At 31.9% G+C, this 23,624-nt stretch overlaps 1 protein-coding gene and 1 long non-coding RNA gene across 2 annotated transcripts; one reads left to right on the top strand and one right to left on the bottom strand.

Moving 5' to 3' along the window:
* The first annotated feature begins 374 nt into the window (after nucleotides 1–374).
* LOC134721155 (uncharacterized) lies at nucleotides 375–22,867 on the top strand. Its single transcript, XR_010107829.1, has 3 exons — nucleotides 375–483; nucleotides 19,566–19,670; nucleotides 22,799–22,867. It is a non-coding gene; the product is annotated as an uncharacterized LOC134721155 (long non-coding RNA).
* On the bottom strand, nucleotides 9,251–10,839 carry LOC134723336 (uncharacterized). Its single transcript, XM_063586956.1, has 2 exons — nucleotides 10,796–10,839; nucleotides 9,251–10,262 (listed from the first exon to the last, which is right to left on the bottom strand). The coding sequence occupies exon 2, from the start codon at nucleotides 9,950–9,952 to the stop codon at nucleotides 9,422–9,424; it is 531 nt and encodes a 176-aa protein (XP_063443026.1). The 5' UTR covers nucleotides 9,953–10,262; nucleotides 10,796–10,839; the 3' UTR covers nucleotides 9,251–9,421.
* Nucleotides 22,868–23,624: the final 757 nt, after the last annotated feature.

Genomic DNA, 23,624 nt, shown 5'->3' with positions numbered 1-23,624 from the left:
TGTTAGTTTTATTCTATAAAAGGTGTAACATTATCTATAGGAGAACAAAGTATCCTGAAGGATTTTTAGGAATCGAAACGATCCTTAAACCTGATTAACTTACATAAACACACATCGTTTTGTTCTAATGGAAGTTCTTAGTAGTTCAATAACCTGGTTAGTGTTTAATACCACTTTCAGCACTACCTTGATATTTACATTTAGTGTTGGCTAGAATGTTTGTATAATGATATGTATTTTTTCAGAAGTTATGAAAACTACGGAAAGGACGTAAATAAAGGCAACAGTAGAATACACGAAGTTATCACATTTCCCAGACACACACTTAGTTATTTAACTTTAAATCTCTAAAACATAACAATTAATTTATCATTATAGGACGGAGAAACAACATTACACTTGGCAGCTTTCAGTGGAAACATTGAGTTAACAAACTGGTTGATAAAACAAAAAGGGATGGATCCAATGGTTAAAACAACTAAGGTTAGATTGTTCATTATGTTTGTGCATAGTTTAAGATTAACTTCTTTGGTATCATCATGATTGTATTTCATGACTGAACTGAAATGCACTAATGATGTACTAGTATTAAGTGCGGTGACAGAAGTGTAAAAAGTCGTCTAGATTGCGAGTTTAATCTCCCCTAATAACACACGACTGAAAATGGTCTAAACTTAAAAGACAAAAAACAAATGTCTTATGTTTTGCCATGTCGTCAGAATTTCGTATCGTCACATTTTTCTAAAAAATCGTTTCAATGACTAGTAGTGTATTGGAGAGTGTTAACCCCCCCTTTAGAATTGAAAATTTGTCTATGTTTGCTTACATTTAATTGTAATGGGTTTTTTTTCTGACGCTATTTTCATATGTCAAAATATTCTATGCAGTATTTTCTTCTAATCTTTAAAATTTGCTTTGTTTTTGTTAAGTTTTGACCTTTTAAAATTGAGATAATTTTGATTGCAAATTCTGACACAAACTTTATTTTCTTCTTCATAGTAGTAATACAAACTATCCCATGATATTTTAAGTGTATAGTATTTTATAAAACTATTTACGTGTCAAAATTTCTGAACCTAAATTCGAAAAAAGCCCCCAAAATCAATTGAAGTAGGATAGAGTAAACTATTGAAATTTCAAAACGGAACTTAATCACTTCCCTTCTATCACATTTTGTGTATCAGTCAATGGTTCGCTCCAAACTGATATGAAATGACTGCATTTTTCGCTATATTATACAAATATTTTCAAATAATGTGCAATAAAATATGGTACATACTTTGTGTTTAGAATAAATGTTTTTTTGTTATAAAACATGAAATATACTTTGTTAGAAAAGTCTTATTGTAAAAATATAAATAATTGACGGATAGATTCAGTAAATATGCCGCATCATATACGATTCGTCATTTCCGTTGAAACTTGCTCCCTCAAGTCAAAAGAAAAGACAAAAGTCGTTAAATGTGACCAACAAACATTGACTGAAAGTTTGAGTAAATTTACCAGTGTAGGGAAGTCGACTTTTGTATCTGCAATAAATAAAAGGTTGGATTAGTTAAACATTAATTAAGGTGTAAAATGCGATAGCTGTGAACTTGAAGAACTGCCGGCATTTGACCATCGTTCAGGCTACAAAATAACTCAAGTAAACAGAATTGGTCCCCCTTTAAGAGTGAGGAAGCTTCTAACCTGAAATTAAAGGATGACAGACAATTGTCGGACTGCTGTCCATCAGTTTTGGGTGTTTGTATGAGTTCTGGATTGCAGTCGTTCATCTTGAGCGCATAGCGGCTTTTATATTTTGTTGCAACAACACATTTTAGAAAGATCGAAAACTACGCAAGTTTGAATCAGATGAACGTAATAATTGTTTGATCCGTGGCAGAAAGCACTGGCGATGATTTTAAAGTTGAAATAATTCCTCGTTCATCTTTTAAACTTCAAGCACTTTATCATTCTGGAACCATTACAAAATATTTGCTAAAAACGAAAAAGATATATATATATATATATAAACTAGTGGAAGCAGAAATCTCGGATCACGATACTGCCTTTACTTATTTTATTTTGACAGTCAGTGTACAACTTCGAAAGGATGCTTACTAATATTATAGGTCTATAATTAATCGGATTGATGAGATCACCACTTTTAGGAACAGGAATAACTAACATTCAGTCCAATTTTCTGGATATATTCCGATAGCAAAGATCGAGTTGAACAAAGTTTTAAAAATAGGTGCGAAAAATATAGGACATGACGAAAACATATCACCTACAATTTCGTCCTCACCTGCACTTTTCCCAGATTTAAGTCTCTTTAGTGCTTTAATTATTTCGTCTTCCAAAATGTCTGTATCTAATGAGTCTATATTTACACCATCAACAATCATTGTTATTCAAAAGATCTAACACTGCATCAGATAGCTCGGGTGGGTTCATACCAAGAATATTTTCAAAAAAATTAACATTTATTCGTTGACCACTACACACTTGATATGTTTTTTGGCATTAAGGTTGACCCAAATTTCTTCGGATTAATTTTTGCAATACTGCAAAGTGCCAGACCTTTCTTATCTACTTATAGTTGTATTTATATTATAATAATTTCTAGCAATCACGTATTTACTCCTGTTTGCATCCGTTTGATGACGTAGAAAAAAGTTTATCGTGACATGAAATCTGTTTCGGGTGTTTTTGCAGTTGTCATCGAAACATTCATAATTCGGACGATTTTGACGATCTATGTTTTTATAGATAGAAACTGAGTGTCCAAACACTTTGAAAGCGCTATCATAAACAATTTGAGTTATCAGTCTTACGCCGTTGTGTATATCGACATCTGAAGTAATATTATTCACAACTGTTAATAATTGTTTTCTCTATGAGGTTGTAACATTTGTGCTTATTCAACATTTTTATTTGTTTCCCATTTAATGTAATTGTGTGTTGTAGTATTTGTTCTCTTTTGGCATATAGTGGAACAGCTAATTTAAAAAAATAAAAGCATATGATCTGAGAACTCATTAATTTCTAGAACTTCAAAGTCACTAATGATACCATAGTTGTTCGGAGACAGAAGCAAATAATCGTTGACTCGTCCCTTTACTATTACAAAACGTGAATTAACTATTCGTATCGGATCCGAGTCTGTCGTTAGCTTCAGTTAATCCTGTGTAACAATTTACGTCCAAAGGTGTTAACAACTTTATCCATTGAGCATCGATCATAAAAAATGGGGTTTTCAAAATGATTTACACTCGTTACAAATTGATCTAATTGATCATATCACCAAACGTCACTCACTTCACCAATGCGACTTTTAAAATCTCCGCATATCAATACAATGCCCTTTTCACTATAATCTAAAACAATACTTTAAATAATCTCATGAAAATCGATATCACAAATATTATAATATTTCGATTTAGAACATACTCACCCCTTCTTGTCCAATGAAAAGTCAGTTTTTCGCCCTCTAATTTTCATACATGGTTTTCCATGCACTATGAAATGCTATACATGAATGACTTTTCATTGTCAGTTAATTATGAAAGTGAACTCTCAATAACTGCAATAATGAAGTGTACAATCACCTGAGGCATTTTCCCTTGGAAAATAGCCTACTGATTTAAGATGAAAGAGCAAAGATTAAAACAAATTATATTGAATTGTGCAAATTTTCATAAATGTTCTAATGGTACACATATATAGAATAAATAAAAACAATGGAGGTAAGGATCTAGGTAAAATAATATTTATTTATTATAAACCGGGCATTTTGAGGGATATATTTTTTTCTTTCAAGAAAACAATTTCAGACTGCTGATATATAAAGCAAAGGATTTTTTTTAAAGGAAAAACACAATACAAATAAAGTTATCAATACAAAAGTAAGCATTTAACGTTGAATGGTCTGAATCTAAATGCTTATACAGAATTTTATATTTATAAAGAAAAATCAAATTTCAAAAAGGGTATTTATATCACATTGTGTTGATTTTTAAAATAAAAAAATGTCAAGATATATTAGTATTGAATTTTACCTGAAGCAGAAGAAAACAATTTATCTTCTCGGTGCTCACAAACTATGTTAGTGCCATTTCATTCCATCCTTTGAAATGATGATTACCGATGTTTTTGTTCATTATAAATGTGAACTCTTTTTAAGGTTTGAATATTACAATGGGAAAGGCTTATTTTGTAAGGTCACTCGAAAGTGTGAATATGTTCTAAATTGGTCAGACAATACTTGGTCATGTTTTATGAAAATTTAAGCCCTCGGCTTCGCCTTGGGCTTAAATCTTCATAAAACATGACCAAGTATTGTCTAACCTATAATTCTCGTGTGAAATATAAGAAAAACAAACAAAGACATCTTTAATTGTATTGAAATATGTGTGCTCATATGCTAAAAGCAAAATACCATGGTTGATTTCTTTTTCAACCAAAAAAAACTTAACATAAGTGTTGTTTACATAAACAGCTTAACAATCCTCCATTCATGGTACCAATATTTTAATTAAAAAAAGACAAGTATTTTTATCATACCCTTCAATGTTTATTAATTTTTCTTGCTACCTGATTGGAAGATATTACGAGACGTGAATAATCAAAATTTATTGATTGGTTAGGACAATCCAAACCTAGTAAATGTCCTTCAATCCCGTAGAGTAACGTGTGACCTCACGTGTGTGGTAAAATTTGTTGATTGATGCACGTGGATATTCTAGTAAATGAATTAATCTACAAAGCGAGAGCTCTTTCCATGTTCATCAGCTAAGAGTCGAATATAGCACTTTTTAAAAGGCTATCGCTTGTCTTCTTTACCACCAACAAATATGCGGTCTTTAACGAAATACGCGTTAAACTTGCGCAACAACTTAAGTATGGGTCGTTTTTTCTTTCTCCGTTTCTAAAATTATTTAGACAATTGTTCCGAGACGACAAATTCCGAACCTTTCATATTTTTTGAGTTTTTCTTAACCAAATCTCTACTTTCAAATGTTAAGAACTTTACTAAAATTTAACGTGTTTTTTCATCTTTTTGTCTAATCGGTGAGCATCTGAAATAACCACGTGCGTATCAACACCGTCTATTTTCATGTTATTATCACAAAACCAGCCAATAATTTCAGATCAAATTTCCTTCTCAGTTTCTTAAATATAAAAAATTAAGTTATTTTGCATCGACTTCATTTGGATATCAATCAATTCGTCTTTAAGTCTGTTGTTTTCCTTCTTCATGTTGTCGACGAACGCATTTATTTCGTCTACGGAATTTTTTCCCGCTTACTTTTTTATATGTTTCGATACTTTATCATGTTCAGTCTTAAAGATTTAACTTTATCAAAATCGTTTCCAATAAGCTGCGTCGATTTTTTAACTTAAGTTTATTTTCAAATATATCCAATCTCTTAAATAACTTACTAACCCAGAATGGACGTTGTTGGGATTGGTATTGCATGACTGGCGATGACAGTTTACCTGTTGCATAGGATAGAGTATACCGGAGTTAAAATTAGAACATAGCTGTTGATTTTGTAGTTAAAACATCGGGTTTGGACTAGGCGAGTACATTACGTAGTATCTTGAGAAAAACCAAAAATGAAAAATCTTGAAAACGTTGCTGGTTCATATTGTTCATTAAACTTGGATTGTCAAATGAAGGATAAGTGTGATTGTTTACATTCGTTATGTCACCTGTGTACAGCTCACCTTTGTTTACAATTGTTGAACTGAGTTGAACTCCCTTTCTAGGCATATTTCAACACAGAACTAGAAAATGCATTCTCACTACCAATTCTCTACTGATCACTGTCCGCCATGTTATCATGCTTTCTAAAAGCCTACACAGAAAAATGCCAACCGAATCATTCTATACTGTTATACCAATATAACAGGCGAACATTAAATTAAAACAAAATGAATGTGATTTATATTTAGCTTCTTTTTACCTGTACAATGTCAGGGGAAATAAATCTAAATTATAAATGTTCGTGCAATAGTTACTTATGACGGATGGTTGAAAACATAATCGAGTACACACAACATCGTTTGTTATGAATAGGGAACATATTCACATGAAATTTATATCAAGTAGTACACTAAAAATACTAAATATCCTCCAAATAGTTTTGCTGATGATTCATAAAACATGTACAGGCGTTGACATTAAGGGCATATATGATAATTTTCAAAAGTTCAAGGACGGCTCCCAGTTCGTATTACGGTTGGTAAGGTAGCAAATCGGGAAAACTCTACTACGCCACCATATGTTTTGAATCGTAAAAAGGGAAGCCATTGAAGGGATAACACGCTGTCAATTAAGCTCTTGAAACTAACGAGTTTATCCGTATATCATCATTATGATCCGTATATGCCAGTTGTATTTTAAAAAAGAAAAACTTTTTCTAGTTTTTACGCATAGTTTGATGTACTGTTTGTCCCCTTTAAAACATTAAAAACTATTTTAAATAAGTATTTCGTAAAATGGTAGACGTATTATTTGCAGAGGATGAAAACGAATTACCCTACATAATTCACATTAAAAATGGAAATTTTGTTTGAAATTACACACTTTTGAAACCCACTAGTTTCATCTGTAGTCAGGGATTTTCGGTAAAAATGTGTTATTCAAACGCGACAAATTTGTTGTTGTAACTAATTAGGAAGGTAGTTCACATCACCCATACTTTTCAATTATTAAACTATGAGTTTATAATGTTATAATATCAACCTGTATTCTTAATATATCAAACTTATAAAATCTGAAGCGAAATGATGTACCTAACATTTGGGCTTTATACTTTTTAAAACAAAATAGTCACGCCTGAACTTAACAGGAAGTACTCGATTTTCCATTTTCGATTCAATTATTGCAAATTGTTACGATTTTGTCAGACAAAAAATGTCGCTGGGGGCAGAGATGCAAATACATGCTTTAATAAAATCAATGTTTTATGTTTCTGTGGAATTGTTTTCGACGGAATGTATGCTGATGCACTAAAAAGATCCACATGCATTAACAACTACCTCAATCGACTGTGTGTGAACATTTGTATTAATTTAAAAGTGAACAAATATCACGAAGCTTCAAACAGGGCGGTAAATTACATAGAGGCATGAAGGCAGTTGCCGCCTATTGTGGATTGACAAAAAAATTAAAAAAATACAAACTGAAATGAAAAAAAAATGGTTGAAATCATGCATTATCTTTTATGCACTGGTTAACGTTGTTAGTTTAACCTTCCATGGCGAAGTTAACAGATGGAAAACTTTTACGTCTTTTAGAGAGATTGGGTTAAAATATAAAAAAGAAGATGTGGTATGATTGCCTATGAGACAGGTACTGTCCTCAAAAGACCCAAATCACACAGACATTAACAACTATAGGTCACCGTACGGCCTTCAACAATGAGCAACGCCCATACCGCATAGTCAGCTATAAAAGGTCCCGATAAGACAATGTTAATCGATTCAAACGAGAAAACTAACGGCCTTATTTATTAAAAAAAAGAAGAAAAGTAAACCAGAGCAAGCAATCACACACACGCAGTTCTACCCAGATAAAAAACATGTACAATCGCTGCTGTTCGCCTTGCCAGTTGGGTCTTGGAGTTGTGAGAGATCGTTTTCTGTACTACGACGCCTTAAAACATGGAACAGGTCAATAATGACGGTAAGCAGATTGTGTTGTCTGGCTATGCTTTACATATATATAAGTGACTGTGACAATGTTGTCAATATTGAATGTAAAGAAGTGCTTAAGGGCATACGATACAGTTTTGATCCTGTATTTACAAGTTCATGAAAATTTGCATACAGGCTATTTTTTACCTGATTAAATCAAATATGTAATAAAAAATATACCTTCATCTGCTACTTTTTGAGTAAAATGAGGTCGAAATTTTGTATATTTGCGCGAAATTCAGATTTGTGGCCGTAATGTCTTTTTCGAAAGAAAGACATAACTTTTTTGTTATATAAGATAAAAACATATTTGTTTTGGTTAAATAATCGTTAATTTCTGTATTTTATAAATATCTTTAAAATATATGCAATTTTTTATTCAGAAATAACTCATATTTATCAAATGTTCATGAATTGTGGAAAAACCGTAATTTTTTACTGCATGTTTATCACAATTAAAAAAAATCCTCTATTTACAGTTTTATAAAATTTGGGTCACATAATCTCCCTGCAAAATGAAATCAGATGCAGTTTTGAAAAATAGGGGTCCATGAACTCGTTTTCAAATTAAATCAGTTTGAATGATAAAAATCAGTCGAAAAATGCATCTTTTCCCGATATGTCACCGTTTGACGTCGCGAAAATAACAAATTACGTTAGCAACGTCATTATCTTCCCTGTAACTGTATCGTATGCCCTTAAGAGCTGGGATTCGTCAGGGCACAGACAAATCGCCTTTAGTATTTGACAAAGCCTAACCGAATAAAACTTTCAGTGTGAACACACAGCGTTACATTTATAATACTTTGAATTTAATAAAAAGTAATGAGTAATTTCGTGTGCATTTTCATTTTAAAGTTTGATTTTTTTTCTGTGAAACGAAGTAACAATAGCTCGATTGGGACAGCCAATAAAGCAGGATAAACCACAAAAAACATGCTCAACTTCAGAGGGACCTTTCATTTTAAGTTCGCAAATTGTCAGTCTCCCTATTAAACTAAGTAAAAATATTTTGTGAAGAGTCATACTCATAAAGCAGGGTAAAGCTCATAAAATATTCTTACTTTACCGGAACACCTAATCTGACTGGTTTATAACTGTATTCAATATATTTCAGGGGCTTATTAATTGAAATGTAACACAAATCTAACAAGTGATGGATTCTGGGGATGTACATTGCAATACGGGAAAATTGCCCGAAAAAATATAATTTTCTGCATAGAATAGATAAAAAAAGCAGGACAGGCAATACACGGCCCTACCGTACTATAATTTAAGTACAAACACGTATATGACATGTAGCCTGAATTTGAGACAATAAAAGGTCTGGACAACACGTAGGCTTGTGTATAACGATTGAAGAGTAAGATCACAATAGGAATATATAGACGTTACGCACGATACTGGTGTCACCAAACGTAACGTCGAATTACGACGTTTTCTATATGGAAAATGAAACGTTAAAAAACGACGGCATTGAAAGACTGAATTTGATGTTTTTTTTAATTCGATTGTATGTTTGTTTTGTTTGTTTCCCTTTCAGTTTATGTTAATTGTTTCTTTAGTTTGTCTTTTTTTAATGTTTGTTTGTTTACTTTTTAAGAAATATACAAAATATAGGAGCAATTCAAAGACAAAATAACTCGTTCAATTTTATTCCGAATAGTCTGTTATAAACTGCTTTGCTCTGCCAGTCCAATTATTTCTTCGTGAATGGCCAAGGACAAATCAATTACGGAGTCAATATATCATTTGTTACATATAAGACAGATTTGACACTCACAATTACATTTTTACGTTGAATTAAACTGTACGATAAAGGTCCTGTTTTTCTGTAATATAATCCACAAATAACGGTAGTTCCTTCTGGGTACTGACCCTGCCAATCGTCTGTTTCCGAACTTTGCAGTTTTTCTTGACATGATCCTGCCTTCATTAGATAAAAGTCTTCTCCTTCATCGTCTGTATATAATGCAACTAAACTTCCTTTTCGGATCATATCAACTACCTCGAAATCATCTTTTGATCTTTGAGCTTTTGTATGAGTCAGGACTTTTTTAACATCAACTAAGACATGTTTTGCTATTTCATCATTTTCAATTTCGTCAGGGGATTTAACAATGTTCATTTGCCATAATTTTGCTATTGTAGGTGACTGCTTAGATTTTTTCCCCGTCAAAAGGTTTATCAAATGTTCAGCCTTTTTTCTAGGAGTCTGAGGAAGTGCTCTCTTACGTTTTTTCATTGCTCTGGATTTTTGCATTCTATTTGTAAAATTCGTTACATCTTCAATTTCTATAATTTCAAGATTTTCTTCACCTTTTCTTTTTTCCCTAAACCTTCTGACATTATGCAAGTTTTTTAATATCCTAGCTTCAGCTTTTTGCTTAAGTGAGTTGTGTTTTCCCTTTGTCTTCTCTTTTTTACAGCAGCTATGGAATTTTTGTATTCTTTAATTCTCTCATTTTGTTTCATTTCGTAGTATAATTTATTTCTCTCACTTTTTTGTTGTTTTTTCCTTTCTCTATACATTTTCATTTTGTCAATTTTACCTTTTGATTTCATGATGGAACCTACAGTTGCAAAAATATCTTTAATTTAAAACACATCGCAAATTAAATACGTCGAATTGACGCATAAGAAAGGTGACGTTAAAAAAAAGATAAATTTACGTTGAAATACGAAAAAAGACGTAGGGGACATTTTGTAAGTCTCAGAAAGTTAGAAATATTATTAATTAACTAAATGGCTATACCAATACAAGGGGTTCCATTTTAAAGCTTAATCCATGAGCAATCTGATAAGCATAAAGTACAAAGTGTGAAAGCTTCGCATTCTGAACTGAGATGACACAATCTAAGAAAATGTGTAAGGAAACGTTGAATGTAGAATAAGGGGACATTTTGTAAGACTGAGAAATATGGCTTGTTTGGTTTTCAAAACAAACACGATTTTGAGCAAACTTTTATACGTTGAAGTATAGTTTATGAGCCGTCTTTCTATATTTTTAAATAGTGTTAGTCATTTAAAATATTGCAATTATTTAGAGAAGAAACTTTTATATGCAAATCTAGTGACGTTAAAATCAAATGATTACAATGCTTACCTTTATTGTTTTCCGCCACCATTTTGCCTATTGACATGACTTTTTCCCGCACCCGGAGGCGTCCTTCAGCTGGCCCATTAACAAATATATACTAGTTCAGTGATAATGAACGCCATACTAATTTTCAAATTGTACACAAGAAACTAAAATTAAAATAATACAAGACTAACAAAGGCCAGAGGCTCCTAACTTGGGACAGGCGCAAAAATGCGGCGATGTTAAACATGTTTGTGAGATCTCAACCCTCTCCCTATACCTCTAGCCAATGTAGAAAAGTAAACGAATAACAATACATACATTAAAATTCAGTTCATGAGAAGTCCGAGTCTGATGTCAGAAGATGTAACCAAAGCAAATAAACAAAATGACAATAATACATTAATAACAACAGACTTCTAGCAGTTAACTGACATGCCAGCTCCAGACTTCAATTAAACTGACTAAAAGATTATGATTTCATCATATGTACATCAGACACAATCCTTCATATCCTAACACATATGAGAAGAACATAACCCGTGTCATGCCAACAACTGTTTTTTTGAATAAATGTGTTTAGTTCCGATGCAAAGACCCTATAAGTGAATCAATATTAACGCCAAAATATGCAATCTTTAATGACCTGACAACAGTATCGTAACTATATCCCTTCTTAATAAGTCTATTCAAAGGTTTTTCTAGTTTCTGAGGTGAATACTGACACCTTTGTGCTTTATAAAGAATATTTCCATAAAAAATTGGATGTGAAATACCTAAACGTATAAGAAGTTTGCATGTTGAGCTATATTTACGATTGATGTCCTTATACCGATGATAAAATTTAGAAAAAACACGAACGAATCGTACAAGTTGAGATATATAAACACCGTAAGATGGTGACAAGGGAACGTCACCATCTAAAAATGGATGATTAACGATAGGAAATGAAAAATCATCTCTTTTATCATAAATTTTAGTATTCAGCTTTCCGTTAGTGATATAAATATCGAGATCGAGGAAAGGGCAGTGGTCATTGTTAGTATTAACTTTGTTTAAAGTAGTTTAGTTTAAACATATTTATTTAGAGTGGATTGGGAAACAAGTTTTGCAACTTATATTAATCCCTTTCCACTTTGCGGGTGCGAGTTCTGCCTTGTAGCGGCGTTAGCCTACTCTTTTTCGAAATCTACAAGGGTGTCTTTAACGTGCAAGAGATAAGGCTATCTCTTAACACGGGTCAGCCATTTATCGTCCCCTTCCGACGGACTATCATCGTTTCCTCAAAACCATACTCGCAAATGGTGTTAAGGGAGAGCCGAAAATTAAGTTCCTGAAATTTTCATCCCAAACGGGAATCGAACCAGGAACCTTTTTGTTAGTTTAAAGTAAGTTCAACAGGATAAATTTCTTTAATATACATACTGAAGTCGTCATTATTGAGAGCCAAAATATCATCCAAATATCTAAAAGTATTATTAAATTTGTTTATCAGATGTTGTTTCGATTGGTCTTTGCATTTTTTTGGGGGTCATAAATTGTAACTCATAGCAATACAAAAACAGGTCCGCAATAAGTGGTGCACAGTTAGTCCCCATTGGAATTCCGATAATCTGACGATATACGAAATCCCTAAAGCGAACAAAAATGTTTTCTAGTAAAATTTCAAGGGCATATATAGTATCAAAGCATGTCCAATTAACACAGTTTTTTTGTTTATTGCTACTAAAAAATGACCGAAAAGAGTTTGAGCATATATATTCACACTCTGACTTCTTAAATGCCCATTTGATTAGGTGTGTAATTTTTTTCTTTATGAGAATGTGAGGCAATGTGGTATATAGGATAGAAAAATCAAAATTTTGAACAGATTCAAAATCATCAATATAAGCATACAATTTATCAAGTACTTCCAACGAGTTCTTGACACTCCAAAAATAATTAATTCCACTATTTCCGAAGGCATTATTTGAACAATTTATTATCAGGTTTTTAATTGTACCAAGTGTGCTGGTAAGAAGAATAGACAATTTAGTAGTGGAGCAATGGCTTGAACACGAAATGAATCTATATTTGTATGGTGTTTTGTGTAGCTTCGGGAGCCAATACATAGTTGGAACTTCCATTGTATTTGGCTCTGCTTGTAAAGCTGTAGCTAAAAGTTTATGTTTGTTACAGATGTCGTTTTCTGAAAATGGAGTCAGTTGGAATGTTGGTGAATTGGTGATTTCTTTTTTCAGAACCTCAATGTAAAATTTACGCAAACAATAATAATATTATAAGCAGCTTTATCGGCCGGGACAAAAACAAATTCCTTGGCTAGTTCTTTTAGTTTATGTTTGATACGAGAAATAGGTTTAATGTGGTTATTGTTAATAGTAAAATGTTCTTTAAAATGTTGAATACGTATATCAACTATCTTCAATAAAAAAAGAGTCAAAAGATTTTTTGTCAGCTTTTTCCCGTTTTATCCATTTCATACAGTAAGTATGGGTGAGTCGTGGATGATAGTACGATACTCTTTCCAATTAATAGTTGACGGGTGACGATATTTAGGTCCTTTACTGAGGAATGATTTTAACTCTCGGTCTTGAATAATGTTAAGATCTCCAGTTATAACATGGGAAATGGGTCCATAAATATATTCGGAGGTACTACAATTACATGAAGTAGGTGTATTTTCACTAGCATTAACATCTTTACACAATTGACTATAATTAAACACAAATTTCCGGGTAGATTTCTTGTAAATATAACAAATAAGAGGTAGCTCAGTATTGTCAAAATATCCAGGAATTTGTTCTTTAACAGAATGGTCGTTAAATATACCGGCCATATTTACAAAATCAAAACCTTAATCGACATACTTTATTTTAACAAAATGTTTTTTATGATCTTCGGGGCAATCAATTTTGGGAAATAGTTTAGAATAACAATATGCCATAATAATTTGAACAATTTCATACTTAGGACTGCTATATGAAATTGTGTTGCAATCCTCCAAAATTTTATTTAACTTGTAACCGTTAATGAACAGAGTTGTGTTAACAGATAATGTCTGCCGTTGTTTTTCGAAATATTGGTATGATTGGTCCGAAATTACCTGATTGCGATTTGTTCTACGACCGTGAGAACGGTTTTTACGAACAGTTTTAGAAACTATATCCAAAATGTTAACAGAATCGGTTCTAGATATATTACAAATTCCCATGATATTATCATTAAGACCGAGAGGGTAGACCATCTGTAATTTTTTAATCCAATTTAATTCAAATATTTTCCGTGATCGTACAAACTTTGAATGAGATTCACCAGGCTGCTTATTTACTACTTCTAAAGGTTGAACTGCTAAATATTTAAAAGAATGGGTGTGCTTCTTAAGGTGTTGGTAAATGATACTTTTGAATTCATTGGGTCTTTTAAAACGATACAGATGTTCTTGAGTGCGTTTATATAAATATCGTCCAGTTTCTCCTACGTACTGAATACCACATCCCGGTTTGTTTCATTTGAGTAAATTAATACTACTGTTAGTTTTTCAAGTTATATCAGTTTCAAAATTCAAAGAAAATGTGCGACCATTAAACGTGGACCTTACCGTATTGTTGGTGGAAAGACGGGGGCATGTAAGTCATTTTTTGGCATGACACTAATAGATACATTGTAGAAGGGTAACCACGATTTTTATTGTTCAAAATGTTAGCGATGGTAGTATTTTTAGATAATCGATCATGAAGATTGAGACGTGTAGATACCCTTTGAACAAGTTAAGTATTTAATATTTTTCCATTTCTAAGCTTCATAATTGTTTTTTGTTAGTGAATTATATAATAAAGGAGCAAAGACTGGCGTCCAGAATATGAACCAGCATACAATAATTTCAGTTATGTAAAATTGCTAAATCTGTTCGGCTAAAAATGTAAAATGCTACCAATATTAATTACCCGACTAAATAGTAGAATGGGGCTGAATATTGAAATACTACTTTTTGATAAATATTCCTAAAGTAATGAACTAGAGCAGTTCTCGCTCGGACACACACTCCATAATCTAGTAATTATAAGAGCATAAACCTGAAGCATGGGGAGGCACTCTACTGCCTCCACACGGCACTAAAGACAAACTCTGTAAAAATAAAATTGAGAATGGAAAAACAGCATGTTTAAGCTTGATCAAAAGGAACCAATGTTCGATTATATGCTGCTTTAAGGTAAGACAATGACTGAAAACTCGAGCATCCAACAGTTATTTGATTTTCATTGTAAAAATCTTACAAATTATATTTTTACCATGTCGCCCCACGCTGTCAATGTGGTCGCCATCTTGGAAAATAATAAGATTTTCTGAAAAAAACTTATTTTCAAATCAATTTGAAAGAGACATTATAGAAAATTAAACTATTCCATATACGATATTTCAAATATAATAATAAGCACATATTTCCACAATTCGTTATGGAAGAAGAACACAGATTATTTTTAATTATTACAATGGCAGCATTACTTGCCTTGATCGATGCAGCCTCTACCAGATGTTGTAAATTTTACTGGTCATTCTAACACTCATAGCCCTTGCTAGACCACCGTCAGATCAATCATCTTTAAAATCAGAGAAAGAATTATAGGAAATGATGTACACTTTTGGAATGGGAGAGATGTTTTCACTTCTTTCGCTATCAACCGATATTCCTTCTTTAAAGTTACAGGTAAAACTTCAGAATTTTGCTTCAAACTGTAGCTGGTTTTAATGTTCCTTTCAGACAGAGAACCAGTCAAAACCATACGCTTTTTTCCGGGAAATAGAATACTTGTTTCATGCTATGGTTACGATCGTATCCGTCTTATCATATGCTTTTTGTAATATTTGACGTTAACTTTTCAACTATAAAAAATGAGATTAATACATGTATACATATAGTTGAAGAATTGGCCGTTTCAAAATCTAGAGCATCATGGGTAATTTCATTGTTCGTACACCAAAGGTAAAATAACGTTACGTCATTGGTTGAATATCCATTGTTTATAAATATTTAAACCAATCAAAACGCTTTGGTATACGCTTTTGAAAATATTACCCAGCATGCATTAGATTCTGAAACGGCGAATTGTTTAGCCGTCTGATTCATTGGCCTTCTTTGGCTGAATAGCAGAACGCACAAGGTGGGTGGCAAACAAATCCGTTTGCGGTAGGTGCTATTGACGGAGGCATATATTATCGAACTAAGGCAAGATACTGTTATGATATTGTAATTATTTATTTATGCTGGCCTAATTTGTGATGTGTGGCCCGAAAGTTGTTTACAACATAATCGTATAACTGTGCAATTTAAAAATCAATGGAACAACCATAGTTACTGATGGCATAATTGGAACTTTCCATTTAAGTTACATAATGATCCCAGAATGATTCTAATATCAGATGCGTTATTCAAATTACTACAAGTTTCTAGAATCTTCCGTTCTTGTTTTCTAGGGCACTCCTTATTCCACAGTGTTCTAGAAATTTCCGTGACAACTATATATATACAAAGACAGTAAAGTTAAACTTTCAGGCATAGACATCGAAATTAGTATTCACAGCATTTGGATTGACATTTTTATTCTACAAACAATAGCATACTAGATTGTGACCTTAGTAGTGGACGTAATATTCTGATTGGATTCCCGAAAACATTCCGGATACATATAATTTTGAAGATTTTACTCCTATTTTGACAGTTAAGTTTACTGTAATATTTGTGCTATACCTCTTGTAAACTTTTGTATAATAAATATTATTAAATTTTATTATTGACTTGTGTCTTTTGTTGGCTACAATTTAAAGGTGATTTCTGGCCGTAACAATACGTTATGTTGAATGCGGATTTCTCGGACATCAAAACGATTCTAAGCGATTAACATCTGTTGTGACCATATGCGCTGTCGTCAAAAAGACTTGTTTACCTGATTAAAAAAAGATTGTGGTTTTACTATGTATCTTTATTTGTTTTCTTTTTATTTTGAGATGACCTCTTGTTTTTTTCAACTGTAATAGTAAGTCTATCATGTAAATCTAGGTATTTATGTTACAGTGAATTTATATAATCAGTGATTATGTAGAATCACTGAAATGTTCAGGGATTATGTAGAATCACTGGCAAGTTTAGGGATTAAACATAATCACTGAAATGTTCAGGGATCATGTATAATCACTAGAAAAAACGTCAGGGATTCTACATAATAACTGAAATGAAGAAATAGTTTTACTTATAAAGAAAATTAATAAAATTGAAATCATTTATTCTATAAAATCACACAAAAACATCATTATAAAGTAACATAAATTGTAAAATGATAAGCACAATATGTCAAAATGATAACCCGATCTTTTTTAAATGTTAGGCACACTACATGAAACTGTGAAACACAATACAGTACTACCTGTGACTTTATCTTATTAATGGTGGCCATTAAAAATATGTTCACCATGGTGGCCCTATATGTTCATCATCATACCCCCTGTTGCTTTTTTAATACACAAGGTATTACTCCAAAACTAGTCAAGGATAACGGGAAATCTTGAATGCATGTAAGTGTTAAAATTATATTACTTACAGGTGTCTCAGGTGAAATATACATGTAATGTGTTTGTCAAAATTTAATAATTGTGATTATGACAAGAAATTCAAAAATAAAATGATATAATAAAACTAGTTAAACAAACAGCTCAATTAAAAATTAATTGTCTCCTGACTTTTAGTTTTGATATTATACATTTTAAATTTAAGTTATTTTTTATACTAAGTCTATTTTTTGGTGGTAGTGAAGAATAAATGAATATCATTTTCAAATATACTGTAAACATTTACAATGCCTGTCTTTTTCAATTGACAAGGTGTTTCTCAAATTAATTTTCTAAAATCAAAATGGTTTATTATAGTAGATAGACTGATCTGCATTCAACATTGTTTAACATATGATTAAGATTGTCTTTAGGACTTATGCTAAATAAAATTTAGGCAATTCATTATTTCTTTATTGAATAAAATATTTATGAGTATTAGAAATATTTATAACAGCAAAATTTGATAATATTTGTATTGTCATAAGATATTTTAAACATGATCCATGTTTTAGAGGTTAAGCATTTATTTTATTTTTTTGTTCTTGGGTTAGAGACATAATAATGAGAATGTAAATAATTTTCAAATTGATTATCTCAAAGTTGTTTTGTTTATTTTACAATCAAGGAATAGGTGTTCTTCATTGACCTACAAGATGCACAGTCTAATATGTTCTCCTATTTATTTGTATTGTAGTGCTGTAATATTATGTTGTCATTTCAATGTTATATTTAACTTTGCCATTAAAGTGCGAGGTTTGGCATGCCATAAAACCAGGTTCAACCCACCACTTTTATTCCCCTTTAAAAGTGTTCTGTTCCAAGTCAGGAAAATGGCCATTGTTATAGTATTGTTCGTTTCTGTGTGTGTTGCATTTTAACGTTGAGTCGTTTGTATTTTCTCTTATTTTTGAGATATTGAGATAAGACGTGGCACGGTACTTGTCTATCCCAAAGTCATGTATTTGGTTTTCATGTTGTATTTGTTATTCTCGTGGTGTTTTGTCTGATGCTTGGTCCGTTTCTGTGTGTGTTGCTTTTCGGTGTTGTGTCGTTGTTCTCTTATATTTAATGCGTTTCCTCTGTTTTGGTTTGTTACCCCGATTTTGTTTTTTGTCCATGGATTTATGAGTTTTGAACAGCGGTATACAACTGTTGCCTTTATTTATCAATCCTAAGTTCTGCCTGTTTTTCGTACATTTAGATGCCCAAGTTCTCACAGTTTGAATGTCTTGTTCATTTAAACAAAACAAAAACACACATAACAGATGTTCCATAATATTCTTCACCATTTGCTGTACATGTATCACGAATAAGATGCTTTGTGAATTTAAAAATATAGCATAAATAAGGCCGTTATTTTTATCGTTTAAATTATATTACCTTGTAATTTCGGGGCCTTTTATAGCTGACTATGCGGTACGGGCATTGCTTATTGTTGAAGGCCGTACAGTGACCTATAGATGTTAATTTCTGTGTCATTTTGGTCTCTGGTTGACAGTTGTCTCATTGGCAATAACACTACTTCTTCTTTTGTTACCTGAATATTCATTTGACGCTGGCTTTTAATAAACAAACAATACATGTAAAGCTTTTGCTATAAAGGAAATGTTGGTATTATTAATTTTGAAGTCCTTAACTTTATCTCTGTGTTTAAAAGCAAAATAATTTCATCTGGCAAGGAATTAATGAAAGAAAAAAATATCATTTGTCTATATTATTTTTTTATTAAACAAAGGATCATTAAATTATTCATATTTCCTGAAATCATATTAGGGAATTTGTAAAATAATTATTAAAACTTTCAGTGATTATGTAAAATCACTGGTGATCATTTTCAGGGATTATATATAATTTCTAATGATTTCAGTGATTCTACATAATCTCTGATTATACAAATTCACTGTAACAAGACTTGTTTACTTAATTAAAAAAAGATTATGGTTTTACTATGTATCTTTATTTGTTTTCCTTCTATTTTGAGATGACCTCTTGTTTTTTTTTTCCAACTGTAATCGTAAGTCTAACATGTAAATCTAGGTATATACACACTGATTTATTATATTTCAATCAATCTCTACACCATAAAATAGTATCAGTTTAGACACAGACACAAAAAATACATTGTACAAAAACACTGATTTATTTAACTACTGGTATCCACTGCAACACAATGTTTCATTTACCATTGTAGGAAGGTCAAACAGCCTTACATTTGGCAGCTTTAGGTGGAAAGTTGGAGATGACAGAATGGCTGATAGGTGAAAAAGGAATGAATCCCATGGTAAAAACATCTCAGGTAACATTTTGCATTGTATACTAAGTAACATTTATTGCTTATATTCGAATATCTCATTTTGAAAACAGTTCTGAAATTTATAAAAGGGTCCATGATATTCCCATTTGTAGAATAAAAAAAATAAACTCCAAGTTCACGGAACTCGTTTGTGTTCGTACCAGTAGACATGGCGACCAAAAACATAAATGTAGTTAATGTAGTGGTGTGATACATATACTTCACGGAAGTTCTCCAAAACGAAATAATCACTTTTTCTACTTTCAAGTCCGAACGCTCCACAGAGAGTCAAATCCTTGCCACTACAGAGCTTAAAGCTTCTTCAGAACATTTGAAAGTCCCTACTTTGAACTGGTTACCGCAAATACATTAAAAACATTTTAATTTCGCTTCTGAATCATCTCCTTATCTAGTCAAAAGTAAAATCACAAAAACACATAACTCCGAGGAAAGTTCAAAATGGAAAGTCCGTAATCAAATGTCAAATCAAATGATAAACACATGAAACGAATGGACAGCAACTGTCATATTCCTGACTTGGTTCAAGCATTTTCAAATGTAGAAAATGATGATGAGAGTCAAATGCAAAGCGTAAAGCTTCTTCGAAACCTTTCAAAGTCTCTACTTTGTACTGGTTACCGCAAATACACTAAAAAAAAATTAAATTCCGCTTCTGAATCATCTCCTCATCTAGTAAAAAGTAAAATCACAAAAAAACATAACTCCGAGGAAAGTTCAAAATGGAAAGTTCCTAATCAAATGGCAAAATCCAATGAAAAAATCCATCAAACGACAGCAGCTGTCATATTCCTGACTTGGTTCAGGCATTTTCAAATATAAACAATGATGGATTTGACCTGTTTCTTTACCGCTAATCCTCTTACTTGTACGACAGATCTCTTGGTTTAAAAATGAAACGGTCACAATTGGGAAGCTGAAATCATCTCTAATTTCGTAAATTTTTGTTTATCACCGACACTTATAGTCTATTTCTAGATATAAGTCCTAATCAAATGGTGAAATAAATAGCTCAAACACATCAAACAAATGGATAACAACTGTCATATTCCTAACTTAGTACAACCATTTTCAGGTGTAGAAAAGGGTGAATTGAACCGGGTTTTATAGGCTTAACCTCTGATTTGCATGACAGTCGCATCAATTAAGTGTTCTTCTACTAATCTATCTGTGCTTCTATCTACCTCCCTTACTACTATCACAAAACTTGTTATTAACTTTTGAAATAAAGCTTATGAAAATAATGGTATTATTTATTTTTGTAGTGTTGAAGATAAAAAAAAAAAGAAGCTTTTAATGGTCCTTCTGTTGACAGTTGTGATTTGTATACCCTCTACACTACACTAAGCACAATCTAATCAAGAAAACTTTTCATATTTGATATAAGGTCTTTTGAAAAATTCATTGCAAATTTATTTACTGCAACTCGTTTAAAGCCTTTTCGAAAAAGGAAAGTATCATATACCCACTTACTGGAAATGTGAAGATGTGATTGAAGTTTTGAATTTTCTTCTAGATAACATATTTGTACGTTTCGGCGATAAAGTGTTTCGACAGGTAGTTGATATGCCTATGGGCACTAACTGTGCCCCTTTAATAGTAGATTTATTCCTGTATTGCTACGAATCTCAGTTTACGACCAAAATCAGTAAAGACATGTCATTATTACATTCGATTGATACATTCAACAATACCTACCGTTATCTAGAAGATGTTTTTCGTTAAATAATCCAGAGTTCTCTAAATATACTACCGAAATTTGCCCAAAAAAATACTTTGATTAAATCTAACGTAAACAGCTGCAGTTGTCCTTTTCTAGATTAAGACATTTCAATTTCTAAAGGGAAACTCTATACTAAAATTTACGACAAAAGAGACGATGTTTTATTCCTAATTGTTAGTTTTTGTTTTTAGACGGTTATGTCACTTTGGCTTCATTATACGGTGATTATATATCCCAACTAGTTCAGTATATGTGTAGTGTTATCAAAGATGTTAACGAACGTTATCAATACATCACTGGTAAATCATTAAGTCACTTAAAACTTTTACTTAATTCTTTCATATGTACAAAGATTTGATCAGTAAATTTGCAGAAATCTTATTAAAAATGGTATTTCACATTCTAAATTTTACGGTAATATTGTACTTAAAGCGCAAACATCACAATGTGACCCGTGTAAACCCGTGTCGAACCTTTTGAATTAAACAAACTTATTAGTAATGGTTATTTCACCAATATGGTAATTAGATTACATTGGAAATATCGATTTTTTTCATCAGCAAATTTAAACATAGCTAAATTTGTATTCAAATATCAAACGGGATGTATATAGACATACATACGTTAATTGTTATATATAAAGTAGTAAACTCCTAACTATCATAATCCTGTCGACACATTCATTTTTGGCATTGCACAAGTCTAGTCTTCTTTAAATGTTCATTACGTTAAAATACTAAATCCCTGGTATGTGTTTTAGTTGATTTTAGTCTCTGATGCATGATTTTTATTAGTTTTCTTATCAACAGTTATCTCCCTTATTTACACTATAAGGTAATTCTAGAATTTATCAATTTCAGTTCTCAGTATTGGTGAAAAATTGAAAGTCCTTGTTTCATCTATCTACGTATCTTGCAACTGATTCCTATTCCGGTGGTCTATTCTGTCTACACCCCATTTAGTATACAAGGAATGATACTATGCGAATGAAGGCTAGTAGTGATGAAAAGAAAACAACATCAGTTTTGTTTTCGCTGTTTTCTTGAAAAATTATCAGAATCGGAGAAAAATAAATTCATTTCAAATGTCGTAATTCTTGTTATGATATTAAAAACGAGCAACGAATCGTTTTTCTTTTTTGATTGTAAGAATTTCAAAGAAGAAACGAAAAACAACACTTTCGTTTTTAATTTTGTCGTTTTAAGATATAAAAATCTTATTCTTATTTCCTCAAATGAAAAACAAATGGACGCTTTACGAATCGACTGTCCGTGTATATTTGCATCCATTCGATTTGAGAAAATAACAAACAAAAAAACCCGAAAAATTAAAGGTGAAAGTTTTCATTTTTGAGTTCCCAGACATAAGAATATATATGTTGTCCTTATAGGAAGGTAAAACAGCCTTACATTTGGCAGCTGAAAATGGAAAGTTAGAGGTAACAACATGGCTGATTGAAGAGAAAGGAATGGATTCAATGGTTAAAACATATCAGGTAACAATCGATAGTATATACTTCCTTCGTACTTAGTGATATGTTTGATAGCAAACCACTTACATAAGGGTTTTTAATAACATTGCATATATTGATTTATCATAATTGTTCTTTTAGTCTGCACAATTTTGAAATAATAAATAGATATAAGGTACACGTAGTTACATGTATATTTAGACTGTGGTTTCAGAAGTGTTCTTTTAGTCTGCAGTATTTTGAAATAAGGAACAAGTTGAAGGAACCTGTGCGAATGTTAGACTGTTTATCAATCTTAATTTCCCAACCTAATAGTTCAAGAAAAAGTAGTTACTCCAAAATAATTCAATATGTCTTTATGAAGAAAAGCCATTCACTGAGATTGAATTGAATTTTCTTGCACCTTGGTTTCCAAAAATTGACAATTTGACCATGCCATCAAATTAAATGGTGTCTTTCAGTATTATTTGTATCGGGATATTGTTCTTATTTGACTGTTTATTACATACGGAGTATATACATTGGTATCTCCTACATTGTATCAATTGATACAATATTCCCGGGTGGGCTTGTATTTCCTACCATGATTTCCTTGATACAGAGTTGCTGCTCACAAGGAAGCTATTAAGTCATGAGTTCGAAACGATGAAGTTGAAGTCATCTCTTTGTAAATGTTATGAGGTGGTTGGCCGTTATGGAATTACCGTATTACAAGTGATATCGATATGTTCCTTCTGTTTTTACT

The sequence above is a fragment of the Mytilus trossulus genome, chromosome 6, assembly GCF_036588685.1.
Source record: "Mytilus trossulus isolate FHL-02 chromosome 6, PNRI_Mtr1.1.1.hap1, whole genome shotgun sequence".
NCBI lineage: Eukaryota > Metazoa > Mollusca > Bivalvia > Mytilida > Mytilidae > Mytilus > Mytilus trossulus.
Note: the sequence above shows the minus strand (reverse complement) of the source record. Positions and strands in the feature narration are given on the sequence as shown.